Genomic DNA, 12672 nt, shown 5'->3' with positions numbered 1-12672 from the left:
TAAAGCTGCATGAGTGAAAGTAAGGTGATTTGCAATTGTATGACTTGTGCAACAATAAAGCCCATCATAGATGGTTTGAACCTTGGCCCGTTCAACAGGAACTGGCCAAGATTCGAACCATGTATGGACAGACTGAATGTACCCAAGTTGATAAATTCATCAACTTGGGTACAACAAACCTGTCAGATTTTACATGCAATTATTGCTAGGGACTATTTGAAATAATAAGAATAAGTTCTTATTCTTCTAATTTGACATGAACTCACCTCCCAGCTTTTGGTAGAAGGATCACTAAAAAAGTTGTCAATCATATTCAGTTCGTCTTTGTCTACCACCACAAAGCCTTGCTCTTTTGCATCTTTCCCATACACCTCTGGAGAACAATGGACAAAAAACGAGTAGAGGTGATCCACCCTGTGGAAAAGAAAAACACTATACATATTACAAAATAAAATAATAAATTAGAGATAATTTAAACAAGACCAAGTGATTTTTTTCGTCTAAGCTTTTAATACTGCAGGAAATGAGGAGAAATCTTTCAAGATTTTGATTTTTTTTCCCCCCTTATCTGCACCCCATCCCATTGGGGAGATATTTTCTCACTTCCTATACCTATGACACAAGAAATGGGGAACGAGGCTACCACCAGGGCAGGCAAAATAGCAATAAACAAGATCAAACATTTCAAACCTTCACAATTTTGCTAAATGATTTATAGACCCCTTTAGGAGATTTTTTTTTTTTTTTTTCAAAAGGTGTGAGTTTAGTTCCTTAGCATAAAGAGACAAATTACAAAAAGCACAACAGAACTTGAGCGCTCAGGACAACACACAAAAAGGCAGTATAAAGTAATGGCAGTGGCACAAAGTACCCAACATTGTACATTCAAGTGTTTATCAAGTAAAACCAAAATTACGTGCTAAACAGAATGAATAAAGAAAAGGGGCAAGCATACACACAACTATACACACACATGTGCTCCGCCTTCCCCCCAAACCCATGTTTTGAATAAAGAAGCACATAGAGAAGCACTCAAGGAAATAAGATTTAGGAAGGGCACATCTGAAAAAGAAGCTATGGACGATTCCAGCCAAAAATGCCAAATTTTATGGAATTTCTTTAGGACATGCCCCTTTGGAGAGATTTCCCATAATTTCCGGTCATGGCACGAAATAAAGTAAAATCTCTCTAAAGGGGATACAGACAGCAAATGAGAGGAAATGTTTTCAGTATAGACACAGTGGTATATATATATATATATATAAAAGCTTCTAACCCTACGGCATTTTCTGCAAAATACAAAGTTTTGTCTGGAGTTGGGCTTCATCAAACTCAAAATCTGCAGCGTAATATCATACCCTTATCTGAATATGCACAGCAAGCATTAAAAGTGAAGTATACTTTCTACTGAGGCTTTACAAATCCATGTAAGCGAATCTCATGATTAGTGCCTTCTGCAACTAACAGATCTTTAGCAAACATTTCCGATGGTTGGAACTAATAAATGAATACTTCTAAAGCACTTTGTTCAAATACAACAATTTACATTAAAAAAAGAAATTTAACAAAAAGCAAAAACGTATGCTTATAGCAAACTTTTTTTCTTTAGTTATATGTTGGCATACATCATGGAAATTTAGCTGTACGTTACAATTGTAAACCTTTGTACATAAATACAACTTTGGATAATTAATGTAATCAGTGACCTTTACAGCTGCCGACACAATCCATTACAAATAGAACATAGCGGAGGATGGAGCCAGCACGCAGGCAAGATGGCCGCATAAAGCAGCAGCATGGCACATGCGGAGATGGCTGGATCAATCTAGAACATCAGACACTGTATTCCATCAGCCTCACAAGCACTACACCCCGGCTCGATCCCAACATGTTCCGCAAGCGGAAAGACAGTGGGAGTCCTAGGAGGAATTCCTCTCTTCTTTGAACAGACCAGGTTGCCAAGATGGCACCAGCCATGGCTACCCTGGCTTCTTACACAGTGCCACAACTAGAGCCAGGAGATCACAGTAGAATGGAACAATGAGCCAGTTCTGCTAAAATCACCATTCACAATCCTCTTCAAGAGCCACATACACAAGTCCTTCTAAGATCAAGCAAAATGTCATAGCATGCAGCCAATAGAGCAAAGGCCCTTGATGCTAATCTATCCCTGAATGGCACTAGGGAGCTGCAAGGTTCCATATCAGAATTTCCAATTCACCAGTGCTTGATACCCCCTAAAACTGTTCCCTTGTGGCCTATTGCAGAATGATGCCGGGGCTGGCCTTTTGTCCCTCCGGGTAGACGTCTTATGACATCCTCCTGGTCACATTGCTCATGCGTGCCCCCATAGGTGCGCAGCCCGGTGATTGGTGACGAGCCATGTCCCTCAGACACAGAGCATCCCCGATCAGGGTAAAGAGCCAATAAAATTGTCTTTTTACCACATGATTGGCTGTCCAATCACAACCAATCACAAATGTAAAAAAACAGAGATAACTTGCTGTTTCCAGCTTCTCTTCCTCACACATCCCGTGTGAGGAGGAGAACCACTTTACTCTGTACTGTGCCCCGATTGCCCCAGAAATAGACAGTACCCGTCGGCCATGCAGCCCATCAGAGTACCTGTCGGCCGTGAAGCTCATCAGAGTACCTGTTGGCCGTGCAGCCCATCAGAGTACCTGTCGGCCGTGCAGCCCATCAATGCCTTATGGCCATGCAGCCCATCAGTGCCTGCTGTGTTCAGTACCTATCGGTTTCTGGCTCCCGCCCAGCCTATGGCAGAATGATGCCGAGGCCAGCCTCTTGTCCTTGTAGGTGGACATCATATGATGTCCTCCCGGTCACGTCACTCATGCCCCCAAGGGTGCGCAGCATTCGATGATGACCCGTGTCCCTTAGTTTGGTTTTGACTGTAATAGTTTACTTCATTCATAAGGTCAATATGGATATGTATATGTATATGCCTAACTGGTAAACTGATATGCATTATAAGAGGTGTAATTTATGCTCCTAGAAGGCCTGGAGGTGCTACTTTGATGTTGGGCCTCTTCACATGGCCTGGCTGTGAAAGTCTCACATGTGTGGCATCGCCATATTCAGGAGGAGTAGCAAAGTGTGCGTTTCAGCGTGTAACTGCAAGTATGCCCATGCCGTGTGTGAGAAATAACTTAATATGATAATTGTGTAAAAAAAATAAAAATAAATAATTTCTTCATAATTACAGGAAAGAATTACAAGTTGAAAAAAACTCACCGTGCCTCTTACTACATACTCTGGATTGCCTACTTTTCAAAAAAGGGGCATGGGGGGGGGGGTTGTTATTTGTACTGTCCTGACATTTCAGTGTCTCAAGAAATGAGATAGACAGTCAGTGCATCAGGACTGATTCATTTTCAATGATACACTAGATTGCCAAAAGTATCAGGACACCTGCCTTTACATGCACATGAACTTTAATGACATCCCAGTCTTAGGCCGTAGAGTTTAATATTGAGTTGGCCCAGCCTTTGCAGCTCTAACAGCTTCAACTCTTCTGGGAAGGCTGTCCACACGTTTAGGAGTGTGTCTATGGGAATGTTTGACCATTCTTCCAGAAGCACATTTGTGAGGTCAGGCACTGATGTTGGACGAAAAGCCCTGGCTCACAGTCTCCGCTCTCATTTATCCCAAAGCTGTTCCATCGGGTTTGAGGTCAGGACTCTGTGTAGGTCAGTCAAGTTTCTCCATCCCAAACTCACTCATCCACACTATATTGCCAAAAGTATTGGGCCACCCCCTCCAAATCACTTGGTGGAGGGGGAAGGGATTATGTTGTGGGGTTGTTTTTCAGGGGCTGGGTTTGGCACCCTAGTTCCAGTAAAGGGAACTGCTAAGGCATCAGTATACCAAGACACTTTGGACAATTTGAAGCTCCCAACCTTGTGGGAACAATTTGGGGATGGTCTCTTCCCATTCCAAGATGGCTGCACACCAGTGCACAAAGTAAACTCCAAAAAAACATGGATGAGCGAGTTTGGGGTGGAGGAACTTGAGTCCTGACCTCAACCCAATAGAACCCACTTTAGGATGTATTAGAGCAGAGGCTGTGAGCCAGGCCTTCTCATCCAACATCAGTGCCTGACCTCACAAAAAAAGCTGTTATAGTTCCAAAGGGTGGGCCAACTCAATATTGAGCCCTACGGATTAGGACTGGGATGCCAACAAAGTTCATGTGTGTCTAAAGGCAGGTGTCCCAATACTTTTGGCAATATAGTGTATATAGCATAGCATGTAGACTATAACTTTCACACAGACTAAATAATATACACTTATTAGGATTACTTTGACCAAAGATTTGTAGCAGTACACATTTTGGCTTAAATTTATAAAGAAAATTTACTTATTTGCAAAATTTTATAAAAGAAACTAAAATAATTGTTGCTCTATTTTCCCTTATATCGCAAAAATAAAAAAAATCCCAGTGGTGAATAAATACCATCAAAAGAAGGCTCAATTTGTCTTAAAAAAAATAATAAAAAATGTTGTTTGTGTACAGTATAGCATGACTGAATAAATATCATTCAAAATGTGAGAGTGCTGAAAGTCGAAAATTGGCCTGGATAGGAAAAGTGCCTTGTATTGAAGTGGTGAAGGGTTATCAGCCAGTACTCACCAAATGTCACTCAGTGACTGCAAGAGCATATTTACAGGGAAAAATAAGGCCTCAATTACTTTGGCACTCCCACGTTTAACTTTTCTAAATGTACAGAAGTCATCTAAACAACTTTTATGCTCCCAGATCACTTTTTTCTTCATTTGGATATTCCTGATTTAATGCATGTGTAGACGTGTTTAGACACGTGAAAATGTGTGTAGGGTTTCCAATGGCTCGTTTCCACTGAGCTTTCTGGTACGGTTCGGTACGGTACGCTATTTATGCCGTTTCCATTATGAATGGTACCCTAATTCCGAACCGTACCACTTTTTGGTACCCTTTCGTTAGGGTACCAAGCACATTAGTACCGTACCAACAGGGTGGAGCTACACTCTGCAGAACTTTGATTGGTTGACAGAGAATTGTCTATCACAGCTTTCCTGCTACACCACGCCTATCATGAAAGGGTAATATTAGCAGTGGAAACGCAATGTGTACCGTTCCGAACCGTACCGTACTGAACCGAACCGTACCGTACCGTACCACTCAGTGGAAACGAGGCATAATTAGATCCTGAACACATAGGGGAAGATTTACTAATGCCTTGTACACACGATCAGATAATCTGACAACTTCCCGTTCGAATTTTGTTGCATGATACTAGTATCGAATTCAAAAATGCATACTAAACGTATGATTTTTTTCATACGATTCTGGAAAAGCTTCCTGGTTGCGTGGCTACGTATCTGATAATGCAAAACAAAATCAATGGCAGCCAGGCTTTTTCCAGGTTACTGATTATGCGTGGTCTTTGTCTATCGATTTTTAGCAAATGCATACTGTACTAATTAAATGGATTGTCGTTTGCTAGGCTATCGTACGACAAAAGTTTTTGCGTTGGTCCCTTCAGATTTTGTTGGATGAAATGTTATGATCGGCTGTCGAAAGCTGTGTACTAACAATCAGAAAATCGTGCGAATCAATTTTTTTTTGTACGATTATCTGAACGTGTGTACGAGGCATTAGGCTCGGTTCATACTATTGCAGGCCGTGCGGCTTGCGTTTGCTCGGGAAAAGCCGTTCATTTAAATAGGCTGCTGTGCCCACGTTTCCCAAAGGAAAAAGGCGCATTCACTTTTTTAAAAAATGCGGTCATTTTGACCATGCAATTTCCTTGTTGTTCCCCCAAACGTGCTGCAGGCATGCACGGTTGTGCCATTTACACAGCAGTGTGATTTAGCTGCGGGTGGTTGCGGGAACAGGTGCAATCTGCGGGCAAGTGTGAACTGAGCCTTAAACTGGCATACACAGAATCTGGTGCAGCTATGCATAGTAACCAATAAGCTTCTAGGTTTTAGTCCCCGCTCACATCGGCACTATTCGACATGCGATTTGACAGGTCAAATCGCATGTCAAATTGAGGTCTATTGCCGACAATGGGAGAGTCCCAATCAGTGCAGCGCTACTTTTGGCGACTTCGGGGGCGATTTCAATAAACATTTGCGCATGAAGCAGGACAGATGTCTTTGAAGTCACCCCCAAAGTCGGACTGAAATGCAGCTTTGAAATCGTGCGAGTTCAGATGAACTCGCACGATTTAAAAGCCACGTTCAGTGTGAATGTGGGCTGCTTGTCAAAGCTTAAGGCTCCATTCACACCTGAGCGTATTTTTTTTTGCCGTTTTTTCTGGCGTTTTTCAGGCTTTTTTCCAGGTGTTTGGAGGCAGGCACTGACATCTAACAAAAACGCTTGTAATCTGCCAAAAAGAAGCTCATGTACTTTTTTGAGCTTCAGGCGTTTTGCTTCAGGTGACAAAACGCTCATATGTTAACAGGGGTCATTGAAATGAATGGGATTTTGCTTGTTGGGCGTTTTGAGACTTCAGTGATGAGCGTTTTAGGAGCTGAAAAACACTCAGGTGTGAACAGGGCCTTATTGAAGAAGTTGAAGTTAGAAGCGGATTGGCACAGCTGCACCAGATTCTGTGTGCACCAATTTAAGTAAATCTCCACCCTTTTTTAATTGCTTTTTGTTTTGACTATGTATTTATGTGCCAGTATCAACCAAATCACTTTTTTTTGTAGTGCTATGATAGCCAGGTCATATTGTTTGTTCATGCCATTTTGATTTCGCAGAGCCCTTCATTGTATGCTCTGGGTTTCTTACCCTTCATTTATATTGTATTGTATATTTGATGACTATTGACACAAAAACACGTTTCTGATCAAAATAAATAAATAAATCTCCCACATAGAATTCAATTTACTCTAAACGCAGCAAAAATGCTCAGTGTGAATGGCACCACTGAAAAATCACAACATGAATTTATATATGTCTAGAAATGTTCTCTAGGTGCATATAAATGTAGGTTTGTCACTGCCAGTGTAAATAAGGCCCAACGCCATGATATAGACACTAAAAAATGGAAACACAGTGAGGTGAAGCCGCTCGCACAAGGGTGACCAACCCTAAAATGTAAATCTGTTGTAAAAAAGTGCAGCACTACAGCATTTCAATCATAAAGTGACAAAAAAAAATTCAAATACAGTATGTGACCTTATTATTTTAAGTTATTGAAAAAAATTTCCCCCATAGAATTCAATTTACTCTTTCACACATACGGTCCCCGTTTGTCCGTTTTTCATCCATCCGTTGACGGATGAAAAACGGACATCAATGCATCTGTATGTAAAAACGGATGACAACGGATGATCATCCGTTAACATTGGTTTTCATCCGCTTCCGTCAATGTCCGTTTTTTGGAACGCATGAATGCTCTATTTTTCATCCGTCAAAAAAAAAAAACGAATCGGACGAAAAACGGATGTAAACGAACGGTCCATTTTTCCTCTGTTTTTGCATTGGTAGTGGATGTAAAAAAAAAACGAATGAAAAAACGGATGAAAAACTGATACAATTTGATGTGACTGAACTGATGAACTGAAAGGACCGTATGTACGAAAGGGGCCTAAACGCAGTTAAAAGGCTCAGTGTGAATGGCACCACTGAAAAATCACAACATGCATTTAGAGATGTCTAGTAGCAGTAGTTCTCTAAGAGCATATAAATGTAGGTTTGCCACTCACTGCCAGTGTAAATAAGGCCCAACGCCATGATATAGACACTAAAAAATGGAAACACAGTGAGCTCTTCAGTATGTAACCATGTTATATTAAGTTATTAAAAAATAATCCCCCCCACCACCATAGAATTCAATTTACTCTAAACGCAGCCAAAAGGCTCAGTGTGAATGGCACCACTTAAAAATCACAACATGCATTTATATAGGTCTTGCCAGTGTAAATAAGGCCCAACGGCATGATATACAGTAGACACTTAAAAATGGAAACACAGTGAGCCCTTCAGAGGTGAAGCCGCTAGCACAAAGGTGACCAACCCTAAAATGTAAATCTGTTGTAAAAAAGTGCAGCGCCTAAGTATTTCAAACAAAAGTGCCACATATAACAAGGTCACATACTGTATTTATGACATTTTCTTTTTTTTTTAAATATTGGGCTATAACAGTCCCAAACAATCCATAAAGTGCAACATGTGTCCAAAAAATGTGGCAATCATCCACTGACCATATATTCACAGGTGATAATACACTCTATATGAAGGTATATTCTCAAGTGATAATAGACTTTATAAAAAATAACAGAAATTTCCTGCGCTTATGTGGTGTACCCAACCAGCATGTAACATATACAGATATGCGCTTTACTTTTCTATATGTATAGAATACACTTTATAAAGTGACCAGAAGTGCTTCCATGTATAAAAGTGCCTAGTGCCTCCTATGCAGTCCCCTTCACCAATATGCACTCACCAGAATGCCATTGGTAAAGGGCATTTCATCAGAACAACCTTTTGAGGATTTCCAGAAACCAGCCCCCGGTAAATGGCATAACATCAGAATAGCCTTTTAAGGGTTGCCCACAATCATCTGGTGGCTCTTCCACAGAGGCCATGATTTCTCCCATCAAACCTGACCAGAATGGTGCTCACCACACAGAGACAGAGGAGATGTTCATAGTGTAGTAGTTTATTTTAAACTACTGATATACAATTTAAAATAAAGGATGTACATCAAAGTAAAAAAAAACACAGGTGGCCGAACCTATAGTAATGGCCACCGGTCCCAAACCAGTATACGGCGGTGTGGGTGTGGTGTCAGCATGTAGAGGAACACAAAGCTATGTTTACATGTAAATACCCAATCAATTTTTTTTTTTCTTTGGGTTTTGTGAGGGGTTTATTGCTGTTTGTTTGTATGTTAAAAAAGGAAAAAAAAAATTCTAATAAAGATTATTGTTAAAAAAAAAAAAAAAAAACATCCATTTAAGCACAGAATAAAAAAAAAAAAGGATCAGATGAGTGAAAAGAATAATGCTTTCCTGTTCTATGTGAATACATCTAGTGAATCAGTCCTATTTAGTGAGATCAAATCCCGATGTGCAATGTACAGAAATGCACTGAGCTTGCTTTACTATAGTCAAATCAAATCCTTGATCATTCATGCTAGGAGGACAGGAATATTTTGCAGATATACAAGAGAATGTAAAACCATTTGGTAGCGGCTATGCACAGTACTCACTCGTGTACACTGTAGGATACACCCATAGTAAGGCGCAAAATAAAAAATGATGGCATAGAGAAATCCAATAAAATGAAGCCAGGTCCAGCCAGCCAGCACAGCCTCTTATACAAGGAGAGGTCTGCACATAAGGTGGTTAATGATTTCAGCTTGTAGCCAGGAACAAAAGGTGATGTCGTCTCCCTCCAAAATGTCTCAACTGCAAAACCTCAGTTTTGCAAAAATGGGTTAGGAAAAATTAGGTCAAATGCTGTCGCCCCTGAATCAGCCTACACCTAACAGTAAAAAAAGTAACTTTAAATGTCAGCTTTTTCTTGGGTCAGGTTTCTGTGGGCTGAGGTTGTGCTCTTGTGGTAAATCATTGTGCTGTGCAGGAAGCTCACTTAACCCACAAGGTGAGAAATTACAGGTGCTGGACATTTCCCTAACAAATAAAGGAGCCTTTGGCCTTGCACATATGGGCATTATTATGTGAAACTGCAATGGGGGAATTTAAAGGATAAGTTCACCATGTAGAACATGTTATACCCGTATTCAGGGTGTAAAATGTAACATGTTCCCATTGCTGCAGCTGCTCATTGCTGTTTTCGTTCCATGTGACAGCAGTAGAGGGAGAAAGTCACTGAACTAGATTTCACTTTTTGAAAAGAGCGTAGCCATGTGGGGCTCCACCCACATGGCTGCGTCATTCATTCACAGAGTTCTGTGTATGAATGAAATACAAGCCCCGACATCCTTAGTGGCTGTCGGCTTGTAGCTCTCAGTGCATTACCACAGCACTTTTGAGCAATGTGGTAGCCCATTGAGTATTCCTGTCAGTGTGCAACTGCCTGGCCGTATGAGCAAGCCAGGAATATTGTCCCCACGCCTGCTGTCACAATTTTAAAAGGTTGGGGTCACCCGACCTCATTATCATACACAGAGTTCTGTGAATGGGAGAACTACAAGTACGGACAGCCTTTACAGCTGTCGGCTTGTAGTTCTTAATAAACTACCAGGGCACTGTTGAGCACTCTAGGTGGTTCATTCATGCTTCCTGTCAATGTACGAGCAGACTGCTTAGTGCTGGTTCACACTGGTGCGATGCGGGAACACTGCAAATCCACTGCGGGTTCCCGCATCGCACCCGACATGCAGGAAGTTCACACTGCCATATGTGAACTGCTGGGAGTGTCAATACAAAGTTAATGACACCCCCAGATTAGTTTGCATATTGCAGTGAAAACTGTCAATTCGGACAGGAATCTGATCGCATAGGTGTCAACACCCATGTGATCTGATTCTGGTGAGGACCAAAAAAAAGGGTCCTGCACGACTTTGGTCCGAATGCGATGCAAATTCAGCCATACAATCTGTATGGCTGAATTTGCATCGCACAGACATTGCACGTGATTTGCATAGCAGTGCGGTGTAAACCGGCACTTACACTGACAGTCTTTAAGAGCACTGCATTGAACCTGCGATCTACTGATCAAGGGTGCAATGCTTTACAGCAGAGGGGTCAAACTGAATTTCATAGAGGGCTGCATTATGGTTGCCCTCAAAGGGCCGGTTGTCGGTTGTTTTTGTAAGACTATATAAATTTATCCTAGGCTTTTTTTTTTTGCTTAAAATAGGTGCAGGACCTCAACCACACACACACCAACGTTGGGTGTGGCCAATCAGTGGGAGAATCTTAAAGGGACAGTAAATACCAGGAGTGTGTTATGTGCAGAGTTTCCAGGGATGTGCTATGTACAGAGTGCAGGGTTCAGGGGTGTGCAATGTACCAAGTACAGGATCCTGGGGTGCGTTATGTACAGAGTGCAGGGGTGCACTATGTACAAAATGCAGGCTTCATGGGTGCACTATGTACAGAGTTCGGGGAATGTGCTATGTACCAAGCACAGGATCCTGGGGTGCGTTATGTGCAGGGGTGCACTGTGTACAGAATGCAAGGTTGAGGGGCATGCTGAGTGCAGAGTTCAAGAGTGCACTACATACAGGGCAGGGTTTAGCGGTGTGCAATAGCCTGGTGGGCCAGATTCGGACGCGGGCCTGGTGTTTGACACGTGCTTTACAGGCTCCTAATAAAAAAAATATATATATATTACATGAACAATTTTTACCTGCATAAAGATGTGCATTTATTTTTTTTAAAAAAGGTGAACTTATCCTTTTGTGAAGCATTAGCACCATTTTTCTGCAACTGTGGCCCTTTTAAAGGTCCTGCGACAGATTTAGAAAAAATTTCTGCTGGTTTTGGTGGTTTACCAACACATGCAGCATACTCAAGAGGTTTTTAATAGCGTTAATTTTACAAAGCGGTGATATTGCTGCACCGTATGCAAAAATAAATGCCTGAAAAGAACTAAACTGGAGGTAATTCAGACCAACTCTAGGTTGGCGTACAGGCAGTGGCGTAGCGTGGGGGGTGCAGGGGGGGCCGGCCGCACCGGGTGCAACATCTGGGGGGGCGCATCCTGCAGTATCACTCTGTCTGACATTATATACTGTATATTACTAACGCAGTGTCATGACACACTGTTTGCGGCTGCCGCCATCTTTAGGCTGGGAGATAGCCGGCGGGCGTCCTATCGCTAGAAAGTGCGGGTCGAGGCAGGGCGGAGCTGGACTGTGCCTCCCCTGCCTATTGGCGTAGCGTTGCAATCCAAGCCCCGCCTGTCGTTGGTGTGTTCTGCACAGCTCAGTCAGCTCAGCGAATCAGCAGCCCGGCGCTGTCACAGGAATCATTCATCTCTATCTTTCCAGTTGTGGCACTCAGCCAGCACAGCGTGAAGAGGATTGAAGAGAGAGTTGTGAGAGGTGAGACCATGAGAGATGTTTTTCTGGAAGAAGAAGAAAGAAGAAGAAAAAAGAAAGAGGAAAAAAGAAAGAGGAAAAAAGAAAGAGGAAAAAAGAAAGAGGAAAAAAGAAAGAGGAAAAAAGAAAGAGGAAAAAAGAAAGAGGAAAAAAGAAAGAGGAAAGAGGAGGAAAGAGGAGGGAGGGAGGAGGAAAGAGGAAAGAGGAGGGAGGAGGAAAGAGGAGGGAGGAGGAAAGAGGAAAGAGGAGGAAAGAGGAAAGAGGAGGAAAGAGGAAAGAGGAGGAAAGAGGAAAGAGGAGGGAGGAGGAAAGAGGAAAGAGGAGGAAAGAGGAGGAAAGAGGAGGAAAGAGGAGGAAAGAGGAGGAAAGAGGAGGAAAGAGGAGGGAGGAGGAGAGCACTGACTGCAGTAAAGTGAAAGTGGAACTGTAGGGGAGGTCAGTGTAGGGGGGTCAGTGTAAGGGGGGTTAGTGTAGGAGGGGGTTAGTGTAGGGGAGTCAGTAAAGGGGTCAGTGAAGGGTCAATGTAGGGGAGTCAGTAAAGGGGTCAGTGGAGCTGGTCAGTGAAGGGGTCAATGTAGGGGGGGGGGTCAGTGTGAGGGTTCAGTGAAGGGGGGTCAATGTAGGGGGGGTCAGTGTA

At 42.4% G+C, this 12672-nt stretch overlaps 1 protein-coding gene across 2 annotated transcripts in view; it reads right to left on the bottom strand.

The window, feature by feature from the left end:
• NCOA7 (nuclear receptor coactivator 7) overlaps positions 1 to 12672 on the bottom strand; it is a 189515-nt gene that overhangs the window by 27591 nt on the left and 149252 nt on the right. For both annotated transcript variants that reach the window (XM_082252523.1, XM_082252522.1), the window contains one exon: positions 267 to 414. In XM_082252523.1, the coding sequence (XP_082108649.1) occupies positions 267 to 414 (148 nt within the window). The remainder of the gene's footprint in view (positions 1 to 266; positions 415 to 12672) is intronic.

The sequence above is a fragment of the Pelophylax lessonae genome (assembly GCF_965119305.1).
Source record: "Pelophylax lessonae genome assembly, chromosome: 3".
Classification (NCBI taxonomy): domain Eukaryota; kingdom Metazoa; phylum Chordata; class Amphibia; order Anura; family Ranidae; genus Pelophylax; species Pelophylax lessonae.
This window is presented reverse-complemented; position numbering and strand designations above follow the sequence as displayed.